The sequence below is a fragment of the Stegostoma tigrinum genome, chromosome 18 (genome assembly GCF_030684315.1).
Source record: "Stegostoma tigrinum isolate sSteTig4 chromosome 18, sSteTig4.hap1, whole genome shotgun sequence".
Classification (NCBI taxonomy): domain Eukaryota; kingdom Metazoa; phylum Chordata; class Chondrichthyes; order Orectolobiformes; family Stegostomatidae; genus Stegostoma; species Stegostoma tigrinum.
In genome coordinates this window covers 24,745,145-24,771,064 of record NC_081371.1, presented here as the reverse complement: position 1 = coordinate 24,771,064, position 25,920 = coordinate 24,745,145, and the positions used below count along the sequence as shown (strand labels likewise).

Here is a 25,920-nt window from a genome sequence, read left to right as displayed (position 1 = left end):
TTACATTGCTCCCCTGAAAAGTTACTATCCCTACTCTCTGTCTTGTTGTTTTAGAAGCACATGGTTCTCTTCTCTTGCACTTCTTTGATGATGGTGACTGTCTCTGAATTCCCCTCTCTCCCACTCGCATCACTTAACATGATTCCTTCTTTAATTTTGTCTACTCTTTGGGTCTGTTTTCTTGCTTTGTAACATCATTTTCATTTTAACGTCATTTGCATTGGTTCTCATTGCCAGTCAGTAAAGCTAAGTAATCTTTGTAAAAGATTTTGATTATTGTTAGTGATAGATTCTGTTTTGCAAACTATTTCAGCTCAGAATGCAATGTTGCACATGTACGATATAGCTGATATTTTTCAAAGATGAGAAATGTTCCAAGCAATTTAGCTCTGGCTTTAACATTGATTCCTGTGGGAAAAATTATACTTGGAGTAGCAAGAACAGAAGATGCTGGTGTCAGAGTCAATACAGTGTGGAGCTGGAGGAACACAGCAAGTCAGGCAGTAACTGAGGAGCAGGAAAGTCAACATTTCAGATTTACATCCTTCATCAGGTCTGGGCAGGGGAGGAGGAGGTGGGAAATAAATAGTGGGGGGTGGGGCTGGTGGTAGGTAGGCAGGATGGTGATAGGTAGGGGATAGTGTGGATTAGTCAGTAGGAAGGGTAGGGCGGATATTTGGGAAAGAAGATTGTGTCAGGTCAAGGAGGCAGGGATAGGAGGGATGGCTGGACATGGAATGAGATTGAGGGTGGGCGCATTTTGAAACTGGTGAATTCCACGTTAAGGTTTGTATTCCAGACACTCTCCATTTTGTTTCGGACATGGGAAAGGACCTTGTTCCCTGGGCTTGTCTCCTAGTAGCATTGTCTCAACCTGACCTCCATCTCCTCAGGGCCTTTTTCAAAGCCTCTCCTGAGGCTTATTCTCTATTTGAGGCTGCATTCTCCCAATGTCGCTTTACCTTGTCCTCACCTCCTCTCCCTGTTTTTACTTTTAAGCTCAAGATCTGATCTTCCTTTCCCTGTTACAGTGCTCCTGGGCCCTCACTTCCCACCTGAATTAGAACTGAAGTCGTCAACCCCACCTATTGGCAGATGTTGGTCAGTGCAGGTAGTCCCGGGACTTCAGCTACCAGATGGAGTTAAGTCAATCTAAAAACACCCTGCAGTAAAGCTAAATAATCTTTGTAAAAGATTTTGATTATACTTAGTGATAGATTCTATTTTGCAAACTATTTCAGCTCAGAATGCAATGTTGCACATGTACGATATAGCTGATATTTTTCAAAGGTGAGAAATGTTCCAAGCAATTTAGCTCAGGCTTTAACATTGATTCCTGTGGGAAAATTATTTTACTGGAAGTTGTTTCATTTAATATTAGTAACACAACCTTAACTTTAAGAGGGGAATTGCTGCATAGAATTTAAAACCTTCTAAAATCAAGGAAATGAAGACAACATCACTGCAGAGAAAATGCTCAAATCTTACAGACAAAGAAACACGGAGGAATTGATTTGATTTGAAAAGTTATATGGTCAGAAGTTTGGATTAAATTTGTTATCCAATAAGATTAAGGTTTAAAAGATAGCTGATTATAAACAGCATTGAGATATTGCAGAATGAAAATAGCTTTAAAGGAAGCTGTGTAAACAATCAAAAAGAAGAAAATGGAAGGAAATATAATAAACATTTAATGTCAGTGATAAAGCAAACAGAAAACAGGATTAGATATTTTGGGGAAAAAGCAGCTTTAAGGAAATAAAGTTGCTTCAAACTTACAAACTAAATTTCAAAATGTTCAAGAAAATATATTATTGTGCAGCCAGTGATGAATAAACCACAAAATGTAAAAGATAACATGGAGAGTTTTGATAAAGTCCTTCAAGCTTTGGATAATGTTTTCACCTAAAAAACAACAAAATTCTTGAAAGGGCAAGATTTAACTGAAGAGTTCAGAAATCAGAATTTACAACAGACAGACAATAAAAATAAAATACCACAGATGCTGGAAATCTGAAATAAAAACAGAAAATGCTAGAGAAATACAGCACATCTGGCAGCATCTGTGGAGAGAAACAGTGTTAATATTTTGAGTTCAGCATGATTCTTCTTCAGAAGTATGTGATATTTCCTTCCTGTAAAGGTCTTTAATGAACCAGTTGGGCTTTACACAATTCACAGTGGTACAATTAGGCTATTTTCTTTATTCCAGATTTGCCATGACGGGATGTGAACCCATACAATAAGATATGAGCCTGGGGTTTTGGAATACTTGTCCAGTAATATTAACATTGAGTAACTGTCTTCCCAACAATTTTGCTAGAGCTTGTTAATGGTTACATTTATCCGATTAATTTTAAGCTTGATATAGAACTCAATTTCACCATTTTATCAGCTCAAATACTATGGCTGAAGGAACAGCAGTTACAAATTACAATTGTTGGTCAAGGGGCCACCAGTAGAAGACCACACTGGGTTTCCTAGATTCATGGCATATCCCAAAGAAATGAAGGAATCTACTGACATTGCCTATGCTGGCATTAGCAAATTGTTTCTTACTGTCTAGAGGGAAAAAACATATGATTGTACTAGGAAGGTGGAAATGGTTTCAATTCCAAGCATCGCCAAAGAAACTTTAGATCAAAGATTGGCAAAACTTTCCAAGAAGCAAATACTAAAAGCAAAAATGAGGAGTACAACATACTTGAGCTCACTGGGAAAATGTAAATTGAAGTTATCCAAGCAATTGAAAAGACTGGAGATTAAATTGATACAACAGAATTGACTTTAATGGAAGATGGGGAGCCAAGACAAGCTCAAGAGCATCATTTCAATCCATTATCCTTGAAAGAAGCATTCTCAGTCCCAGTGATGGAGATATTGCTGAGTAAGCAGCAATTACCCAAAAACATGACTGAAGATGTGAACACATTCAATTCACCAGGAAGACATCTAACTCACTCCACAAGTGGAAGTAATGAGCTTACAGATATGGAGTAAAAATGAGGATAAACAGCATGTAAAACTAGAAGCCAGACCACTGCTCATAGATTCAGGGCATGGCTAAAAAAATCCAGATCTTGCAAGGACGAAAGTATTTGTTTCAACAGAGCAGCAGTCTTCCATGATGGATATTCATGGGATTAAAGTCCACCGTGCAGGTCTGCCTGAAGGCCACATAGAATAAGGGAATTGGTGATGGTTATGTGATAAAGGAGGGATAATTGGGCAAGAACTGTGTGCATATAAGGGGAAAGACTAAATAAGCAGCATTATTGGAGTTGTGAGATATGGACAAATTATAAATATTACAATGCCTCTTTGTGGCATATTCTTGCAGACTTAACAGGTTTCTATGAAATTATTGTGGGTGATCTTTGGTCACTTACCTGCTAACTGACCCTATTGTATTAGATGAGGCACATGTAAAAAGCAGTTTATCATCAAACTCATTCAACCAGCGACTACCTGAAATACAAGACAGTCGTTAAATACATATGATTTTCTAATTCACTGGCATGATGCATCATAAGGAAAAATGCATTCATACAGCATATCATTTTGTGTAATGCTGTGTTAAAAATTGATTTGATGTAATTGACATGATTGCACTGAAAGTTCACTATCCGACATGATTGACAAAGCTATGTCCAATTTTCCATTTCATAAGTTTTGAAAATAATTCTAATATGTTGAGTTAATTGTACAGGAATCCAAAAATCAGATTCTTACAATGCAGTTAAACTTTTTCAATTAAACCATCCCTCCTTAGATGCTAAGATGATATTCACACTATCAGTGGCAAGAAGCTAAAAGGCAGGCATTTGCATCTCATTCATTTTTTTCACACATAAGTTGTGGGTGTCACTGCTTGGACCTGCAGTCATTGTCCATCTCTAGTTAGCCTTGAGAAGGTGGTGGTGAGCTGCCTTCGTGAACTACAGTCCATTTGGTGTAGGTAGACTCGCATCATTAGAGAGAGAGTTTCAGGATTTTGACCCAGCAACACTGAAGGAGTCAGGATATGTTTCATGAGTCAGGATGGTAATTGTTTAATGGCAATCTTACAGTGTGTGGTGTTTCCTTAATATCTGCTGCCTTTGGCCTTCTAGATGAAAGCAGTAGGTTTGGAAGGTGCTGTGTTCGGATCCTTTGTGAATTTCTGCAGTGCATCTTGTAGATGATACACATTGTTGCCACTGAGCATCAAGACTGGAGGGACTGATCTTTGTGAATGTGATGCCAGTTAAGTGGACTGCTTTGTCCTGGATAGTGTCAAGCTTCTAGTGTGTTGTTGGAGCTGGATTCACCCTGGTAGGTGGATGGTATTCTATCACACTCCTGGCCTGTGCCTTGTAGATTGTGTTCAGGCTTTGGAGAGACACTAGGTGAGTTACCCACTGCAGGATTCTTCACCTCTGACCTTCTCTTGTTGCCAAGTGTTTTTCTATGGCTGGTCCATTTCAGTTTCTGGTTTTTGGTTATCTCCAGGTTGCTGATGGTGGAGGATTCAGTAATGATAATGAATAACAATGGACAAAGGTTAGATTTTCTCTTGTTGGAGATGGTCATTGCCTGACACTTGTGTGGTGTAAAAGATACTTGCCACTTATCAGCCCAAAACTGGATATTGTCCAGATTTTACTGCATTTGGACACAGAGTCCTCCATCTTATTATCCAACCTATCAAAGGCATTTGACAAAGGCACCTGATGTTTCTATGTGTCTCTCTGCAGTTGACTACATGATGTGTGTACGCAAGGTCAGAGACATGTCTTCTGTGTAGGACTCAGCAGGTATTTCATTTACAGAGTCCTCCGAGTATCACAAACCAGGCATGTTGCTTCCTCCACCAGTGAGAGATGTGTGTCAGTGATGTGTCCTGCATTCTATAATCTGTCCACCAAGGTGGATGTCTCTGTGTTTCTGGGGGGTGTAGTAAATACCTTGCCATTGCATCTTCTCAGCTATCAAAGGCTTCCTCTTCAGAGGACATGCTGGTTTGGGTGTGTTCGTGGTTGCAGAAGAGAAGAGAAAGAATGAATTGATGAGGCTGCAGAATAGCTTCCACATGTCAATGTGTTGTTCTCATCTGACTGTGTTTGTAGCCAATTCCTGCCTTCATAGAATCCCTACACTGTGGAAACAGGCCATTCAGCCCAACAAGTCCAGGCCGACACACACACCCCCAACCCTATTCCTATAACCCTGCATTTCCATGGCTAATCCCCCAAATCTACACATCTTTGTACTGTGGGAGGAAGCAGGAGCACCCAGAGGAAACCCACGCAGACATGGGGAGAACGTGCAAACTCCACATAAACAGTTGCCCGAGGCTGGAATTGAACCGTGGTCCCTGGCACCATGAGGCAGCAGTGCCAACTGCTGAGTCACTGTGCTGCTTTGTTTTGTCACAGAATGGGCTTGGCCTTCCCTGGCCTGTTCACTTCCTCAAAGGTGATGTGGACTTTTATATCTAGCACATTTCTGCAAGTCGCAGCCTTTCGGCACAGTTGTAAATCAACTTCTTCTGCAATGAGATAAAGAGAAGGGTTAAGTGCGATGAAATTGGCACAGGAACAGCCTTTGAGTATGCAAAGAGGAGTGGTGAGCTGTCCCCACTAAGTAAGTTGGAAGACCAGAGGATGCAAAGGCTTAGTTGTTTGAGAGAAGAGGATGATGTGAGTCCGAATCCTTGAGTGCTAATCATACATAAATTCCAGAGGTGAGGCGAGAGTGACAGCCCTTGACCTCAAGGCTGCACTTGACCAAGTGAGGTATCAAGGAGCCCTAGCAAAACCAGAATCAAATGGGCGTTGGGGGCAAACTTTCTAGTGGTTGCAGTCATATCTGGCACGTAGGAAGTTGACTGTGGTTGTTGGAGATCAGTCATCTCAGTTCCAGGACATCTCTGCATAAGTTCCTCAGGGTAGTGTCATAGGCCCAACCATCTTTAGCTGCTTCATCAATGACCTTCCGTTCACCATCAGGTAAAAATTGGGTATGTTCACTAATGATTGTACAATCGTTCAGGACCATTTACAAATCCTCAGAAACTGAAGCAGCCCCTGTTCAAATGCAACATCTGGACAATATCCAGCCTTGGGCTGACAAGTGCCAAGTAACATACATGCTACACAAATGCCAAGCTATGATGATCACCAATAGGAGACAATCTATGCACTGCCACTTGACATTCAATGGTAGTGCCATAACTGAATTCCCCAGTATCAATATCTTAGAGTTACCATTGTTCAGAAATACAACTGGACTCACCACGGAAACACAATGGCTACAAAAGCAGTTTGGAGGCTAGGAACACTGTGGTGAGTAAATTATCTCCCAACTCTCCAAAGCCTGTCCACCATCTGCCATGCACCACGAGTGCGATGGAACTACGCTCTTGCCTGGATGATTGCAGCACCAACAACACTCAAAAAGCTTGACACCATGCAGGACAAAGCAGCACACTTGATTGGAACTGCATCCACAAGCATTCACTACATCCACAAGCTTTCACTGCATCCACAAGCATTCACTACATCCACAAGCATTTGCTCCCTCCACCACTGACACTCAGCAGCAGCAGCAGCAATGTGTATGATCTAAAAGACGCACTGCAGAAATTCACCAAAGATCCTCAGACTGCACCTTCCAAAGCCATGACCATTTCTGTCTAGAAGAACAAGAGCAGCAGAAACATAGGAACACCATCTTCATGTTCCCCTCCAAGTCACTCACTATCCTGACTAGGCAATAGATCACTGCTTCTTTTGTTGTCACTGGGTCAAAATGCTAGAATTCCCTCCCCAGTGGCATTGTGGGTCAACCCACAGGGGGTGAGTTCAAGAAGGCAGATCACCACCACCTTCTCAAGGGCAACTAGTGATGGGCAATAAATGCTGACGGGCCAGTGACACACATCCCACAAATGAGTAAAAAAAAGATACTGAGGTTTGCAGGCTTTGTGCCTTTGTAAAATACCTGGGCAGTAGCAGAATGAGACTCAGTGATGCTCCTGAAAGTGTCAGGTAGTAGACAGAAAATGGTGCCACTGACCCTTATAAATTGCTGGGGATCATTCACATTCTATAGCATGCTTTCTGTTCCTTTGGTGCAGCTCAGTGACACTGATAGTGCTGTGATCTCAGCCCAGGCTGCAGGCCTCTGATAAGATTGCCTCCTGTTATAAGGACTTGGGAAGAGAATGGACCTTCGCTTGGTGACTCCATCCAGTAGTGTCTACAGTGTAGCACTGGTGAACCTGTGAGCCAGATTCCAGTCCTTAGGGATTATTTCTGAGCTTTTGCAGATGACCACCACATGCCCCATGAAGCTTCTGGCATGCAGTGTCTGAAATAGTGCCCCAGCTGGCCTTCAAATGTGGCACTAGAGCCTCTGATAGCAGAAGGTCCTGCCAGTGTTGAGAACTTCTGTCTATTCACAACATGATTCCCCAAGTAACTCGCACCACATTTCATTTCATTGATATTGAGCAGAGAAGCATGTATGATGAATTGCTCTCGGTATTAGTACATAGAACATAGAACATTACAGCACAGTACAGGCCCTTCATCCTTCAATGCTGTGCCGACCTGTCATACCGATCTGAAGCCCATCTAACCTATACTATTCCATGTACGTCCATATGCTTATACAATGACGACTTAAATGTACCTAAAGTTGGTGAGTCTACTACCATTGCAGGCAAAGCGTTCCATTCCCTTACTACTCTCTGACTAAAGAAATTACCTCTGACATCTGTCCTATATCTTTCACCCCTCAATTTAAAGCTATGTCCCCTCGTGCTCGCCGTCACCATCCTAGGAAAAAGGCTCTCCCTATCCACCCTATCTAACCCTCTGATTATTTTATATGTCTCAATTAAGTCACCTCTCAACCTTCTTCTCTCTAACGAAAACAGCCTCAAGTCCCTCAGCCTTTCCTCATAAGACCTTCCCTCCATACCAGGCAACATCCTAGTAAATCCCCTCTGCACCCTTTCCAAAGCTTCCACATCCTTCTTATAATGCGGTGACCAGAACTGTACGCAATACTCCAAGTGCAGCCGCACCAAAGTTTTGTACAGCTGCAGCATAACCTCTTGGTTCCAGAACTTGATCCCTCTATTAATAAAAGCTAAAACACTGTATGCCTTCTTAACAGCCCTGTCAACCTGGGTGGCAACTTTCAAGGATCTGTGTATGTGGACACCGAGATCTCTCTGCTCATCTACACTGCTAAGAATCTTACCATTAGCCCAGTACTTTGCATTCCGGTTACTCCTACCAAAGTGCATCACCTCACACTTGTCTGCATTAAACTCCATTTGCCACCTCTCAGCCCAGCTCTGCAGCTTATCTATGTCTCTCTGCAACCTACAGCATCCTTCCTCACTATCCACAACTCCACCGACCTTAGTGTCGTCTGCAAATTTACTAACCCAACCTTCTACGCCCTCATCCAGGTCATTTATAAAAATGACAAACAGCAGTGGACCCAACACCGACCTTTGCGGTACACCACTAGTAACTGGTCTCCAGGATGAACATTTCCCATCAACTACCACCCTCTGTCTTCTTTCAGCAAGCCAATTTCCGATCCAAACTGCTATACCTCCCACAATTCCATTCCTCCGCATTTTGTACAATAGCCTACTGTGGGGAACCTTATCGAATGCCTTGCTGAAATCCATATACACCACATCAACCGGTTTACTCTCATCTACCTGTGTGGTCACCTTCTCAAGGAACTCAATAAGCTTTGTGAGGCACAACCTTCCCTTCACAAAACCATGCTGACTATCCCTAATCAATTTATTCTTTTCTAAATGATTATAAATCCTATCCCTTATAACCTTTTCCAACACTTTACCAACAACTGAGGTAAGGCTCACTGGTCTATAATTACCAGGGTTGTCTCTACTCCCCTTCTTGAACAGGGGAACCACATTTGCTATCCTCCAGTCATCTGGCACTATTCCTGTAGACAATGACGAGTTAAAGATCAATGCCAAAGGCTCAGCAATCTCCTCCCTGGCTTCCCAGAGGATCCTAGGATAAATCCCATCCCGCCCAGGGGACTTAACTATCTTCACCCTCTGTAGGATTTCTAATACCTCGTCCTTGTGAACCTCAATACCTCTTCCTTGTGAATGCTTTGCCTGCAACAGTAGTAGATTTCGCCAACTTTAGTTACATTTAAGTCGTCATTGGATAAGCATATGAACGTACATGGAATAGTGTCGGACCTGTAGACAGGACATGACCTAACACACTCAGTTACATCATTCAACCTCAAACCAGAGAATCTCAAACTCTGTTTCCAACATACCTAAACCTTTTACCATCCTGCACAATTTGAATTGCATTAACTTTACACGTTCAAATAGTTGAATCAGGACAAAATAAAAACTTTGAAAAATAGCTCCAAACATTCTGCTGTCTCGAACATAAAGCACACTTGTGACAGTTGATCAATACTGTCTGACCACTCCCACAGCACATGTGGAAATAAAAACTGAAAACTGCGGATGCTGGAAATCAGAAAAAAAAAATTGCTGGAAAGGCTCAGCAGGTTTGGCAGCATCTGTGGAGTGAAAGCAGAGTTAATGTTTTGGGTTCAGGGACCCTTCCTCAGGACTGATGGTAGTGAGTAAACTTTCACCTTATATGCAGAAGACAGGGTGGGGTAGGGAGTAAGGAGTAAACAATAGGTGGGGATAGAGCCCAAACAGAGAGAAGAACAAATGGATAGACTAAGGAGCGGACAACAATCTGTCTGGGAGAATGAATAGCTATTAGTGGACAATTAGTGGCTAGTGTGTAATAGCAGACTACATGATAGTGTAGGCTAGGTAACCATTTCGCCAAGTCTACATCAGCGAGACCAAACAGACTAGGTGACCATTTTGCTCAGCATCTTTGTCTGGCCTGAAGTGGCTAGCTTAACCTCCTGCTCACCATCCATTTCAAACCCCACCCCAACCTTTACCCCGTGACATGTCCGTCCTCGGCCTCCTCCAATGTCAGTGAATCAGACTGCAAATTTGAGGAACAATACTTTATCTTCCACCTGGGCACCATACAGCCCAGAGAACTCAAATAAGGTTCAAATAACCTTACCACCCATTCCCCAACTCCCTTTCCATCCATCTCACTTTCTTCCCGTCCATCCCACCTTCTGACGCTCCCTTCCAGCCACCAACCAGATTCAACCTTCCCATCAACCAACCAGGTCACACCTATTACCTGTGTTCACCTATCACCACTCTTCCCTTTTCCCATCTTTATCTGCAGCTCCCCCAACTCCCACATCCAGTCCTGAAGAAGGGTAATATCCAAAACATCAACTTCTCCTTTCCTCTAGATGCTGCCGAGCTTGCTCTGTTTCTCTGCCTTGTGAAAACAAGGCCTGGGGTGTGGGGTTTGGGGAAGCACATGTGTGGTGCCTCAGGCCTAAAATTATTGAACTCGACATTGAATCCAGAAGGTTGATGAGTTCCCAAGTGGAAAGTAACATGCTTTTCTTCTAGCTTGCACTGAGCTTAGCTTGAGACAGATGTTGGCCATGGAACAGGGTGGTATTTTGCAAAGGCAGGCAATAGGAAGCTCACGGTTCTTTTTTGTGAACATAACATAGGTGTTCTGTGAAGCAGTGACCCACTTTATGCTTAGTTTCGCAAGTGTGGAGGAGACCACATTGTGCACAGTGAATGCAATAGACTAGATTGTGGGACTTTACCTAAGTGTTGTTTCATCTGGAAGTTGTGTCTGGGCCCTTGGATACTGGGGAGGAAGGAAGTAAACAGGCAAGTGTTACACCTACTATGCTTTCAGGGGAAGGAGCTATGGGGCTGTGGGAGGGACCTTGGGAACGAAGGAGTAGTAGACCAGGGTTTCCCAGATGGAATGGCCCCTGCAGAAGGCTGACAGGGAAGGGGAAGGGAATGCATGTCTGGTGGTGGCATCCTGCTGGGAATCCACATGTGACCATCAATCATTGCTGAGCCATACAAATTAAGATGCATCACACGGGTAAAGGATAATCCGATGTTCACAGAGGAGAACACCAATATGTGTATTCATTCAATGGGGTACAATATTCACATTTTACTCTGGATGTTAATGATCTATAAGGACTTACTAGGACATTTGGTGTCATTGGGTTTTGTGCTAGAAAAGATAATATTGAGTTTACATTAAAGTGAGATTAAAAATCAGTTGAAAATCTCTAATTCCCTTCAAAGTATAGTATAGCATAACCAAATCTCATACTGTGAGAGTTTTCTCCTATGTGACAACATGACAACTGCAAGCAGAATACAAGGACTATCATGGATTGTTTCATATTTGAATACTGAGTTGTAAGCTTTCAGTACTGGGGCAGTCATAGCTCTAATGTAAATGTGCATTCCTTATCCAACTAACAATTTGTAATCCTCATTGCTAAGTGATCATGTGACTAATACAATCCTGCTACAAAAACTCACATCCCTCCCAGTCAGTGTAACCTCACAGTGCGCTTATTATCTTCTTCCATGAATATTACAGGAGTAATTCACAGATTTAATGGTTTCCATGAGTACAAAACAAGCATTGGATTTCCATTATCCCAAAAGAGAATGTATACTTTATTTTCTCCCTTTAACAGACATTTCCTAGACTATGCCAAGACAGCATCTGTAAAATCCTGTGGCTGAATTGTGAGTGGAACATAGGAGATGCTGCACAGAATACAGATGGCTCCACATTGGCTACACCAGACAATTTGTGCGAATTAGGCTTTAATCCAGCCAAATCAAATAGACTCATGTCTAAACGAAGCTTTAAGCATTGTCTGCAGAATTAGTTTAGGGATTCTCATTCTAATTCCCAGGAACTACTAGCACACAAATCATGATTAACAAAACAGTTTTAATTCAACATTTCATTGAAAGGAGCCACAAGACTGGCTGGGTGGGCTGTGGAAATATTACACTGTGTTCATGAAACATTTCCTTCTCCATTTACCTGGAGATGATCCATGGACTCCAGCAATGACAATAAGTAGAACGCCCAGTGTCTACATTGCTTCTGATCAAAGAGCTGACTCTGACAGGTCAACACAGGTGTAGAAACACCTAGCACTAGCCTTTATATTCCCAGAAATATCACTATCAGCTGCATTTTTAAACACACTAAGCAGTAATGTGAGTCTGAGTTTCAAATACCATTAGCTGCAGGTGCTAGTGAGAAAATGACCAGCACAAACTATTTTATAATTGCTTGGCAAAAAAAAAATAGAACATGTGTTTTCTTTCTTTGAACCAGACCTCATACCCAAACCTGATCTTGCTGGTAACAGGTAAAATGACTGAATTCACTCAGTGTAGCCCTGTGGAAGGCTGTCAGAAGAGGGGAAGATGTGCCTGGTGGTGGCATCCTGCTGGGAGTACCCACATGACCATGAATCTTTGCTGAGCTTTGCAAGTGAAGAAGCATCACATGGACAAAGGAGAATCCTATGTTCACAGAAGAGAATGCCAGCATGAGTATACAATATTTACATTTTACTTTGGATGTAAAAGATTTATAGGGACTCAACAGGACGTTTGATGTCATTGGGTTTCTGAGCTGGAAAAGAAAAGATTGAATCTACATTAAAGTGAGATGAAATCAGTTGAAAATCTCTTAATCCTTCTAAAGTAGAGTATAGTGAAACCAAGTCACATACTGTGAAGGTTTTCTCCCATGTGACAAACTGATAACTGCAAGCAGAATGCAAGAACTAGCGTGGATTATTTTATATTTCAATATTTAGTTGTATCCTTTCATTACTGAGGCTGTTGTAGCCATAATAGAAACAGGCATTCATTATCCAAGAGCTGAAACCCTAACTGATATGTGAAAGTTTAACTAGGATACAGTCCTGCTGTGAATGCCCACATCCCTCCCAGTCAGTGTAACCTCACTGTGCACCTGTTAGCATCTTTAATGAGGATTATGGGGAATATGTCAGAGAGTCATAGCATCATAGAGAGGTACAGCATAGAAACAGGCACTTCAGCTGGACATTAACAGCATCTTTCCTGTAGAAGAGAGACCAAAATTGAATGCAATGTTCCAAAAGTGGACTAACCAATGTCCTGTACAGCCACATGACCTCCCAACTCTTCTAATCAATGTGCTGACCAATAAAGGCTTGTGTATCAATACCTTCTTCCCTACCTTGTCTACCTGTGACTCTACTTTCAAGGAACTATGAACCTGCACTCCAAGATCTTGTTGTTTGACAGCAGTCCCCTGGATCTTGCCATTACATGTGTAAGTCTTGCCCTGATTTGTCCTATCAAAATGCAGCACCTCACATTTATCTGGATTAAACTCTCCCTACCACTTCTCAGCTCATCTGATCAAGCTCCTGTTCTACTCTGAGATATCCTTCTTCGCTGTCCACCACACCACCAATTTGGGTATCACCGGCAAATTCACTAAATCATCCGTCCTAACAGCCAAATCATTCATAGAAATAAGCAGTGGACCCAGCACTGATCCTTGCCGCACACCACTGATCACAGGTCTCCAGTCCAAAAGGCAACCATCCACCACCACCCTCTATCTCCTATCTTTCAGCCAATTTTGCTTCCAGCTGGCTAGTTCTCCCTGTATTCCATGTGATCTAATCTTGCTACCTAGTCTACCAAGCAGAACCTTGTCAAAAGTCTTACTGAAATCCATACAGACAACATCCATTACTTTGCCTTCATCAATCCTCTTCATCACTTCTTCAAAAAACTCAGTTGAGTTAGTGAGGCATGGTTTCCCATGCACAAAGCCATGTTCATTATCCCTAATTAGTCCTTGCCTTTCCAAACACATGTAAATCCTGTCCCATAGGGTTCCCTCCGACAACTTGCCAACCAATTGCAGGCTTACTGGTCTATAGGTCCCCAGATTTTCCTTCTCACCTTTCTTAAATAGTGGTGCCAGATTAGCCAACCTCCAGTCTATCGGCACCTCAACTGTGGTTATCAACAAAACAAATATCTCAGCAAGGGCTCATCAATTACTTCCCTAGCTTCCCAAAATGCACCAGGTAAATCTGGTCCAGTCCCGGGGATTTGTCCACTTTTAGGAAGTAAGTCACAGATTTAATGGTTTCCATTAGTACAAAACAAGCATTCAATTTTCATCATTTATGTCCCTCTAAATGAGAAAGCATACTTTATTTTCTCCCTTTAACAGAGATTTCCTGGACTATGCCAAGACTGCATCTGTAAAATCCTGTGGCTGAATTATGAATGGAACATAGGAGGCGCTGAATAGAGACAGTTCCTCATTGGTTACACTGGACAATTTGTGCGAATTAGGTTTTAATCCAGCCAAATCAAATAGACTCCTATCTAAACGAGGCTTTAAGCATTGTCTGCAGAATTAGTTTAGGGATTCTCATTCTAATTCCCAGGAGCCACTAGCACACAAATCATTATTAACAAACCAGTTTTAATTCAACATTTCATTGAAAAGAGCCTCAAGACTGGCTGGGTTATGAATAGAATTGAATCCCTGCAGTGTGGAAACAAGCCCTTCGGCCCAACTAGACCACACCAAACCTTGGAGCATCCCACCTTAGACCCATCCCCCTATAACCCTCCTAATCTACACCTCCCTGAACATTACAGGTAATTTAGCATGGCCAATCAACCTAACCTGCACATCTTTGGACTGTGGGAGGAAACAGGAGCTCTCGAAAGAAAGCGGCACAAGACACAAGGAGAATGTGCAAGCTCCCGACAGTCACCCAAGACTGGAAATGAACCTGGGTCCCTGGCACTGTGAGGCAGCAGTGCTAACTACTGAGCCATCATTCCACCCCATGGGGGGTTATGGAAATGTTACACTGGGGTCATAAAACATTCCCTTCTCCATTTACCTGGAGATGATCCATGGACTCCAGCAATGACAATAAGTAGAACGCCCAGCGTCTACATTGCTTCTGATCAAAGAGCTGACTCTGACAGGTCAACACAGGTGTAGAAACACCTAGCACTAGCCTTTATAGTCCCAGAAATATCACTATCAGCTACATTTTTAAACACACTAAGCAGTGATGTGAGTCTGAGCTTCAAAATACCATTAGCTGCAGGTGCTGGTGAGAAAATGACCAGAAGCACAATCTATTTTAAAATTGCTTGACTGAAAAAAGTAGAACATGTGTTTTCTTTCTTTGAACCAGACTCATACCCAAACCTGACCTTGCCAGTAACATGTAAAATGACTGAATTCACTCATTTTTTCTAACAGTGTAGCCTGGTAATACAATCTTTCTCCCACAGATAATTTACATTTTATTTCACGTTTTATTTCCTTGAAATTTCAAGTCAACTTCTGCTCATTTCATTAGGGTGTAGGATACCAATTTTGAAGAATATAACACTAACAATTTCTCTTAGAAACTGTCTTTATAACATATATTCCCAAATTAGGTACAAGATGGATTATGGTTCCCTCTATAACGCCCTGCTACAGTACAGGCTTGGTCTGCAAAGGATCACTACCATGGGCAAATTCACAGAATTATAGTGCAGAAAGAGGCCATTTGACCCATCAAATCTGCACTCACCCTCCAAAGCGTGAAATTGTTGAATTGAATATTGAGCCCAGAAGGCTGTAGAGTTCCCAATTGGAAAATATGGTGCTGTTCTTCCAGCTTGCACTGAGCTTTGCTGGAGCACCACAACAAGCCTGAGACAGAGATGTTGGCCAGCCAGAACATAGTGATGTGTTGAAGCAATGGGCAACTTGACTCGCAGGGTCTTTTTTGTGAACAGAATACTGGTGCTGTGCGAGCAGCACCTAGTCGATTGTGAGCAGTGAGTACAGTAGACTAGATTGAGGAAAGTACAGGTAAAGCACTGCTTCACCTGGAAGGTATGTATGTGGAGGGAGTAAATGGACATGTGTTACACATTCTGCAGTTGCAGGGAAAGTGGCATGAAGCTGTTGAGGGACTGTGAGAGAGGAGGAGGAGTGGACCAGGGTGTCGCAAAGGGAATGGACCCTGTGGAAGGCTGTCAGGGGAGGGGAAGATGTGCCTGGTGGTGGCATCCTGCCAGGTGTACCCACATGGCCATTAATCATTACTGAGCTTTGCAAGCGAAGAAGCATCACATGGATAAAGGAGAATCCTATGTTCACAGAAGAGAATGCCAGCATGAGTATACAATATTTACATTTTACTTCGGATGTAAAAGATTTATAGGGACTCACCAGGTCGTTTGATGTCATTGGGTTTCTGAGCTGGAAAAGATAAGATTGAACCTACATTAAAGTGAGATGAAATCAGTTGAAAATCTCTTAATCCTTCTAAAGGATAGTTTAGTGAAACCAAGTCTCATACTGTGAGGGTTTTCTCCCATGTGAAAAACTGATAACTGCAAGCAGAATGCAAGAACTAGCGTGGATTATTTTATATTTCAATATTTAGTTGTATCCTTTCATTACTGAGGCTGTTGTAGCCATAATAGAAACAGGCATTCATTATCCAAGAGCTGAAACCCTAACTGATATGTGAAAGCTTAACTAGGATACAGTCCTGCTGTGAATACCCACATCCCTCCCAGTCAGTGTAACCTCACTGTGCACCTGTTAGCATCTTTAATGAGGATTATGGGGAATATGTCAGAGAGTCATAGCATCATAGAGAGGTACAGCATAGAAACAGGCACTTCAGCTGGACATTAACAGCATCTTTCCTGTAGAAGAGAGACCAAAATTGAATGCAATGTTCCAAAAGTGGACTAACCAATGTCCTGTACAGCCACACGACCTCCCAACTCTTCTAATCAATGTGCTGACCAATAAAGGCTAGTGTATCAATGCCTTCTTCCCTACCTTGTCTACCTGTGACTCTACTTTCAAGGAACTATGAACCTGCACTCCAAGATCTTGTTGTTTGACAGCAGTCCCCTGGATCTTGCCATTACATGTGTAAGTCTTGCCCTGATTTGTCCTATCAAAATGCAGCACCTCACATTTATCTGGATTAAACTCTCCCTACCACTTCTCAGCTCATCTGATCAAGCTCCTGTTCTACTCTGAGATATCCTTCTTCGCTGTCCACCACACCAATTTGGGTATCACCGGCAAATTCACTAAATCATCCGTCCTAACAGCCAAATCATTCATAGAAATAAGCAGTGGACCCAGCACTGATCCTTGCCGCACACCACTGATCACAGGTCTCCAGTCCAAAAGGCAACCATCCACCACCACCCTCTATCTCCTATCTTTCAGCCAATTTTGCTTCCAGCTGGCTAGTTCTCCCTGTATTCCATGTGATCTAATCTTGCTACCTAGTCTACCAAGCAGAGCCTTGTCAAAAGTCTTACTGAAATCCATACAGACAACATCCATTACTTTGCCTTCATTAATCCTCTTCATCACTTCTTCAAAAAACTCAGTTGAGTTTTTGAGGCATGGTTTTCCTTGCACAAAGCCATGTTCATTATCCCTAATTAGTCCTTGCCTTTCCAAACACATGTAAATCCTGTCCCATAGGCTTCCCTCCAACAACTTGCCGACCAATTGCAGGCTTACTGGTCTATAGGTCCCCAGATTTTCCTTCTCACCTTTCTTAAATAGTGGTGCCAGATTAGCCAACCTCCAGTCTATCAGCACCTTAACTGTGGTTATCAACAAAACAAATATCTCAGCAAGGGCTCAGCAATTACTTCCCTAGCTTCCCAAAATGCTCCAGGGTAAATCTGGTCTACTCCCAGGGATTTGTCCACTTTTAGGAAGTAAGTCACAGATTTAATGGTTTCCATTAGTACAAAACAAGCATTCAATTTTCATCATTTATGTCCCTCTAAATGAGAAAGCATACTTTATTTTTTCCCTTTAACAGAGATTTCCTGGACTATGCCAAGACTGCATCTGTAAAATCCTGTGGCTGAATTATGAATGGAACATAGGAGGCGCTGAATAGAGACAGTTCCTCATTGGTTACACCGGACAATTTGTACGAATTAGGCTTTAATCCAGCCAAATCAAATAGACTCCTGTCTAAACGAGGCTTTAAGTATTGTCTGCAGAATTAGTTTAGGGATTCTCATTCTAATTCCCAGGAGCCACTAGCGCACAAATCATTATTAACAAACCAGTTTTAATTCAACATTTCATTGAAAAGAGCCTAAAGACTGGCTGGGTTATGAATAGAATTGAATCCCTGCAGTGTGGAAACAGGCCCTTTGGCCCAAAAAGTCCACACCAAACCTTGGAGCATCCCACCTCACACCCATCCCCCCAATCTACACCTCCCCGAACTCTACCAGGTAGTTTATGGCAATACATGGCCACTCCACCTAACCTGCACATCTTTGGACTGTGGGAGGAAACCAGAGCACCCAGAGGAAACCTAGACAAAGGGAGAATGTGCAAACTCTACACAGACAGTCACCTGAGGCTGGAATTGAACCTGGGTCCCTGCCACTGGGCCACCATGCCACCCCATGGGTTATGGAAATGTTACACTGGGGTCATAAAACATTCCCTTCTCCATTTACCTGGAGATGATCCATGGACTCCAGCAATGACAATAAGTAGAACGCCCAGCATCTTCATTGCTTCTGATCAAAGAGCTGACTCTGACAGGTCAACACAGGTGTAGAAACACCTAGCATTAGCCTTTATAGTCCCAGATATATCACTATCAGCTACATTTTTAAACACACTAATCAGCGATGTGAGTCTGAGCTTCAAAATACCATTAGCTGCAGGTGCTGGTGAGAAAATGACCAGAAGCACAATCTATTTTAAAATTGCTTGGCAGAAAAAAATAGAACATGTGTTTTCTTTCTTTGAACCAGACCCATACCCAAACCTGACCTTGCCAGTAACATGTAAAGTGACTGAATTCACTCATTTTTCTAACAGTGTAGCCTGGTAATACAATTTTTCTCCCACAGATAATTTACATTTTATTTCCTTGAAATTTCAAGTCAACTTCATCTGCTCATTTCATTAGGGTGAAGGATATCAATGTTGAAGAATGTAACACTAACAATTTCTCTTAGAAACTATCTTCATAACATACATTCCCAGATTAGGCATAAAATGCATTATAGTACCCTCCATAATGCCCTGTTACAGTTCAGGCTTCGTCTGCAAAGGATCACTTCCACAGGCAAATTCATAGAATTATAGTGCAGAAAGAGGCCATTTAACAAATCGAGTCTGCACTCACACTTCAAAAGCATCCCACTCAGGCCCACCACCCCATCCACATAATCACACATTTCCCACGGCTGAGGAACATATTCCCATCGCCACTTTTCACCAGACACTCCAACCTCACTTTACATAATGGAGCACTTCTTGTCACATGAATTCCAAACATTATCACTTTTTCTGGTGATAGTCCTCCTAAAAGATATATCACCTCATCTCTCAACATCAAACATTGATGTAACCCCCCCATATCTCTTAAAATTGTAATGTTTGTTTCCTGCTCCTCCTAGCATATGTGAGTAAACGTTACCCACACAAATAAATTGGTTTAAGAAGATCTGGCACTTTCTTCTCAACCAATCTCTACCCAGGCTTTACATTCTGATGCAGCTTTTTAACTTCGACTGTGCTTCAAGCTTTCCTTGACCATTTCAATAAAACTCACTGTCTTATCTTGTTTTTCTACGTTTGTCTTTTCAGTGTTTTTCCTAAACCACCAACACTGCCACTTCATGTGGCCTTTTGTATTGCAGTGAAAACATCTGAGTTTTTTTCACTTCTCTTTCTCCTTCATGGGCTTCCTTTTTACCTGTGGTAAAAAATCTTCAATGAGATCTAATTTTCCCTTACCACCTGAGGATTTCTGTTTTGTCCAATTTCTATCCCTCATGGATTGAAATTGATGTTGGAAGCTAAACTTTGATTTATGAACCAATTCATAGTCATCAGCCATTTCAGCTGCTAATCTTGCCATTTCAACTCTCTGGTCTTTCATTATTTCAGTAAGTGAAGTTTTGAGCTCCTCCAAAATAATTGTCGAAGAGTGTCATATCTTTGTTCTATTTTCAATGCCCTTATCCACCTTGATCCTTTCAAACTCAATGTACGTCTGACCAGGGTTCCTCTTAGATTCCTCAAACATTATCTGTAGGCTTCCAGCATTAACTTAAGATGGCTTTCTTCACCTCTTCATATGCCCCAGATACTTCCTCTGATAGTGGTGCAGATACCTCACTAGCTCTGCCTACCAACTTTGTTAAGATCAACAAAACCCACAGGGTTACCACCTACTTAATTTGTTTAGCCACTTGCTCAAATGAAATTAAAACGCTTCTATATCCTTCTTGTCAAATTTAGGCAATGCTTGGATTTATTTAAACAGATTCCTACCAGGCTTTTGCCTACAGTGGGTATGCTCATCATCACTATCCTCCTCACTTTGCCTCCCTTCTTTCTTCACCTCACCCTTTTTAGTCGATTTTCCTAAGTGCCAACTCCTGAAGTTCAAACTCCCTCTCTTTCTGCTTTTCTTCTCTCTTTTCCTCTCTTTACACTCTCTCTTTCTCTGCTAGGGCCTTCCTCTCTTTTTCCTCTGCTTTTCATCGTAATTCAAACTATTTCATTTCCTTTTCATGTTTGAGCTACTTCATCTACAATTGAATTCTAGCCATTTCCAAAGATTCTGATGGCATTTCCAGCAAATTTAAGTGTTAACTTATTGCTGTAATTACCTCCTTTTCTCACAAAGGCAACACCAACTCCAGCTTGTCTGCCAATTCCAACAGCTTTGCCTTGTTCACTTTTCTTAAATCCCCTGAGGTTACTTCTTCCACCCCCTGAGAACTCTTAGTGACTGAAGGAACCATTACTACACACGGCACACCCTGTTTAAAACAACTGAGTTCAACACCCGTAGCAAGACTCTTGCACCTACCAATCGCCATCTTTGAGCCCAACAACCGTAAACCCAAATTGGAATTATAGATTTCAATCCCAACAAGAGCCCCCAATTCATTATAGACCAGGCTAGAACCCCTCAAAATATTTTAAGGTAGCCTTAACCCCAAGGTTTTATTATTTTATGAGTAGATGTGAAGTGCATGTTCCAGACATGATGCGACTCATTAAACCACTCAACATTTTACATACTCACTATGGCTAAAATACAAATTAAAAAAATTTAGAAAAACTTAATTGGAAAATTTAACCTACTACTAATTAACTGTTCCAATATAGTAATATCCCATAAACACACTCCTTGGCAAAAAGATAAAATCAAATACATATTCTTACATGTAATTCTCCAATCCAGAAGGACAGAAAATAAGAGAGAGATTTCAGAGAGTGTAGCAGCTATGAATCATTTACTGAAGCTTTCAACCCTCCTGGGACCCCTAACAGCTTCTGACTGCTTAAGCTTAAAAAAAAAGCTGGTTGGCATGGTCTGAAGAGCTGACCACTCCCCTTCCATTCTTACAATAGTTTTGAAAAACCAAAAGTTCTCATAAATGATTTTCTTAAGCTGTGTTTAGATTCGATTCCCTACATAAATGATTTTCTTAAGCTGTTTTCAGATTGCCTTTTTTGTAAACAAAGTCAGATGTTAAAGCAATGTGTGTATAGATGAAACATTGTTAGCAGATTAAAAATCATTCCATTATTAACTGTGAAAGTAGAAACCATATTAACATGATTAAATTACAATAATTACAACTGTAAATGAAAAAGCATTGACTTCACACTAAGCGCAAAATCAATTGCTCTTCTAATTCACAATAAAAACATACACGTTTTGATTAACTTTTACTTAGTTTATCAAACACATTTTCATTAGTTGGTATACATCAGAACATCACAGCATGGCTTCCATTATTATACAGATACAAAGCACTGTAAACTACCAAGACAATTGGCATATTGAGGTGTGCAAGTATGGGTGTGATGCAGATACCATAAAGACAATAAAAATTATCCAGCATTGTGGCAAAATAACTTTAGGCATTTAGCTGCAGCTATTATTTGGCCAAGCATCAAGCTTAAAAATTTGAAGAAATGACCAGGACTCAAAAGAAAAAGAAAAACCCCTGCATATATCAGATGCAGAGAACTGCATTTGTTTTAATTACAAAATCCTAAATAATACAAATTATGAATACACATGCTGGATTGCACCATACAGAAATGACATGCAGGCTAAAGGATGTCAGGAAGAACATCAGCTGGAATGTATTACAGCAACAACATAAACTGGAACATATAATGTTGAGAACATAGGCTGAAGATGATTATATCAGAAAGACATAGTTTGGAGTTTATCATGTAGGAAAATACATGGGTTGTAGCAAATCACAAGGATACACAACATAGGCAGACACGTACAACAAAAGGCAATACATTAGCTGGAATGTTACCACATGAACACCTAGGCTGGAGTTTATCACAGATGGGAAAAACACAGGCAGATATATGTTTCAAGGCAAGAATACTTTAAGAGGCTCATGAAATACAAATAGAATGAAGTGGCAGTTCATTAATGTCACATAATTACAGTATTAAGATATGTTCTGCCCTTGCAATACACTTCTTCAGGTTTATCTTGAGTGATTTTATTTTCAAGTTGGTGCAAGTTAACAAACCAGACAATAAAGTACTGTAGACACCAAGATTTAATTACATGATTTGATTTAAAATTAGTTTTCCAGTTAACGTGATGGTTAAATGTCAACTGAGACATACTTTTTGCAGAACTATATCTAAATACTTCGCTGTTGAGGGTTGATGACTGCTGCTCAGAGGCAAGGAAGAAATAGGTATTTTATGCTCAAAGCTCTATTATAAGAATGGATTGAGCCTCACACTGTTTATAGTGCAAAATGGGTCTGAAGAAGAAATTAACGTCAATTCATGCCTCCACACAAAATTTCCCCATCTTGATTTCCTCTGGTCAGCAGTTTTGAAGGATAAAACAATAAAGGAGGAAATAATTTTTAAAAATGAATGCAGAAATTATATTTAGGATTACATATTTTTCTCCTACCTAATTCTCTTAAAATCACTAATAATCTTCCATGAAGTTATGGCTCTTAAAACCTCAATTTTATCAAATATGGCCTCTTTATTTGAAAGTCCAAGGTCAAAACACACCTAAATAATAATGCTCTGCATAGCCAGTCCTGTCTCTATGAGGAAATATACCTCCCATTGCATCACAACCTTCAGTTCAACTATAAGCTGAATCAATATAGTGTATTTAAATGTGGAAAAAATCCAAAGGCACTCAGAGATGCAAACAGAAAAAAAACACTGGACTCTGCAAGGGTGCCTGTACTCACTGATGGGTTAGCCAAGGAGGCTATAGCTACTGTCAGTTGGAACTCCTCAACCTGCTGATCATTCAGCACCATTGATGAAAGTGGTATTCTATTAATATTGAATAAGGACCAAACTGGAACATAAAAAATGGTCAGCTAAATGTGGCACTCTAATTTTTGGAACCATGCTCTAGCATAAGTCAATGCTTTCAAAAATAAGTGAAAAAGAGAGGATACAATTCAAAAATGTAGATTAAAATAGTCATTTTCAAATTTAAGATTATTTCAGCCATTCATTTTTGACATAATTTAAGGAGGCAGTACTTCTCATTCCACCTATTATGTAATTTGCATCCTAGTTTTAGATAGTTCCTCTTTTACGTCTATGGGCAAATGTGAACAGTGATCTCTTGATGCATACTGCATTTGGCAGAATATTGTATTCAAGTACAACAATGTAAAATACAGTCCATAAAAAGCATGATTAGTGTGCCATGATTGCTAGGCCACTTGGGAATCTATTTCTGACATTTGCAGAATTTTTATTTTCTTTTGTTTCCATTTTTGATTTAAATCAATTCCATGGTAGATCTGTTTGCATGATTACAACAAAACCAGCACAGTACAATAAATATGTCCCTTTAGTTTTCAGCTTCTTAAAAAAGTGGAGGCCTGCATCCACTATTGTCCTCATTCACATGCTAATTTACTGTCAAAACTGGACAATCCTATTGCAAAGGCTTGCAGTGCACACATTGGGTAATTGTAGTCCATTGTGAAAACATCTTCTGCCACTCGTCCAAACTGCATCACAATGTAATCAGCTGGTAAGGAAAGCAGAAAAAGAGTGTTATTGTTTGTGAGGTAATTGTCTTTAACGTATTTCCTAATATAATTTTCTGTGAACTAGCTACACTGGCAGTACAAAATAAGTTAACTTAAGCAGAAATATCCACAGGTGAATTTTCAAGGCGGCTGTCAGTCATGTGCCAACTACCCCAGGATCAGCTTACTAGAGTGTGAACTAATCTGAATAAAAATAAATATATTATACCATTCAAAGAAACGCCCCAACTCTGGTGTACTGTGTATTACAATACCCTAACTTGAGTGACCATAAAGGATTTCCTTATGTTTCAGAACTCTCGATGCTTGACAGACTACATCGAATTGTGTAAACTTCTAAATTACTTCTGGAAACAACAGCCTAATTTGTGTTTTTCGCAAAAAAAGATTATCCCACATTCACTGGATTTCCCTGACTAGCAATTGCTAATTAATTGTTAGCTACTCTAAGACCTGTGCCAATATCCCAAAAGTAGCCATAAGCAGTCATGGCCAAGGGTAAGTTGCTCCTAATGTTTTTATTCCATTGGACAATCTAAAACTTTGAATGATTTAAATAGAAGCAGAAACAGTCTCTCAATATATCATTTTTCATTGCACCTGGTACACAATCTTTTTCTGGATGCAGCAAAAAATAATTGCCAGTGGAAACCTAATGCTTCCAGGTGACCACACTACAATAGTGTCCTAAGATTTCCCAAGGTATCCAGGACTGACGATAATTTGACAAGGGACAGCATATAAAGCCTTTTAAATTCCCTTTCTTCTGTCTGCATCTGTCATCCTCCCAAGATGCTAGCAGTGGGTTTGACCATAGTCCTGACGATTAGGGTAATTGTTCAGTTGGGACAAGCAGACTACAAAAGGAATGGAAATTGTGGATTGTAGTCTCCCTTTGGCACCTCAATAGAGATACACTAAATCAACCTAAACCACTGACAGGATATGTGACCTTTTGATTTGTTGGGCTCAACTATACTGTATCATTTCTGATCTATCAAAGCATCCAATAACTTAGTGCAATCCTCTGATGAACAAGCATAACTGCTGTAATCAATTAACAGATTGATAATCACCAGTACTTGATCCTAGGCTATTGTGAACATTGCTCACAATGATGTTATGAATTACTATTTACATATGAAAATCTGCACAACCATCATTATTCATGTTCTCATGACTTATGATATCCACGTGGCATCCTTATATTCATGTTATGTTGTAAAACAAACTACACTAATGGCATATTTTAAAAATAGGATAGCACTATTTGATTATTTTTTGCTAAAAGTTTATTATTGTTTAATAAACAGAGACACAAGCCAGAGTTACATTATCTGCGTGACAATATTGCGAGGAAAAGGTAATACATAATCCATCTTTCTCTCCCGACATTGTCAGTGATTTAAAGAGCTGGGCACTGGTTTCTACACCTGATGGTTTGCGCATTTTCATGCATAACATGGAGAAAGTAAGATTCAGCTTCTACTGATTAAGTTTAATTCCTCTGCAATGGAAGAGCCAGTGAGTATCAGAAAATAACTGGGAACTTCAGGCAGAGGAAGATGATGTGGAGGTAGACAGACTATGCCCATGAGAGAGCAGAGGTAGAGAGAAAGGGGGAAGAGACTTGCGCACACAGAATAAACAAAAGTTTAAAAGAGGAGCCAAAAGTGGGACACTAAACAGACACCATGAATCTAGGAGAATCCAAGTGGAGGTCTGGTAATTTCAAAAAAAAGTAGTAATGGCAGTGAAAATAATCCCACTTC

The 25,920-nt window shown here is 40.8% G+C and overlaps 2 protein-coding genes across 6 annotated transcripts in view; both read right to left on the bottom strand.

Annotated features, from left to right (window-relative positions):
• The window catches only part of LOC125460934 (hemagglutinin/amebocyte aggregation factor-like), a 28,359-nt gene extending 5,166 nt beyond the window's left edge, over positions 1-23,193 (bottom strand). The window contains exons 1-4 of the mRNA XM_059652227.1: positions 23,187-23,193; positions 21,285-21,344; positions 16,251-16,280; positions 3,390-3,468 (exon numbers count right to left, since the gene is read on the bottom strand). Coding sequence (XP_059508210.1) covers positions 3,390-3,468; positions 16,251-16,280; positions 21,285-21,344; positions 23,187-23,193 — 176 coding nt within the window. The remainder of the gene's footprint in view (positions 1-3,389; positions 3,469-16,250; positions 16,281-21,284; positions 21,345-23,186) is intronic.
• Positions 21,821-25,920, bottom strand: part of LOC125461136 (tubby-related protein 3-like) — an 86,318-nt gene continuing 82,218 nt past the window's right edge. For all 5 annotated transcript variants that reach the window (XM_059652405.1, XM_059652406.1, XM_059652404.1 and 2 more), the window contains one exon: positions 21,821-24,126. In XM_059652405.1, coding sequence (XP_059508388.1) covers positions 23,993-24,126 — 134 coding nt within the window. In that variant the 3' untranslated portion in view covers positions 21,821-23,992. The remainder of the gene's footprint in view (positions 24,127-25,920) is intronic.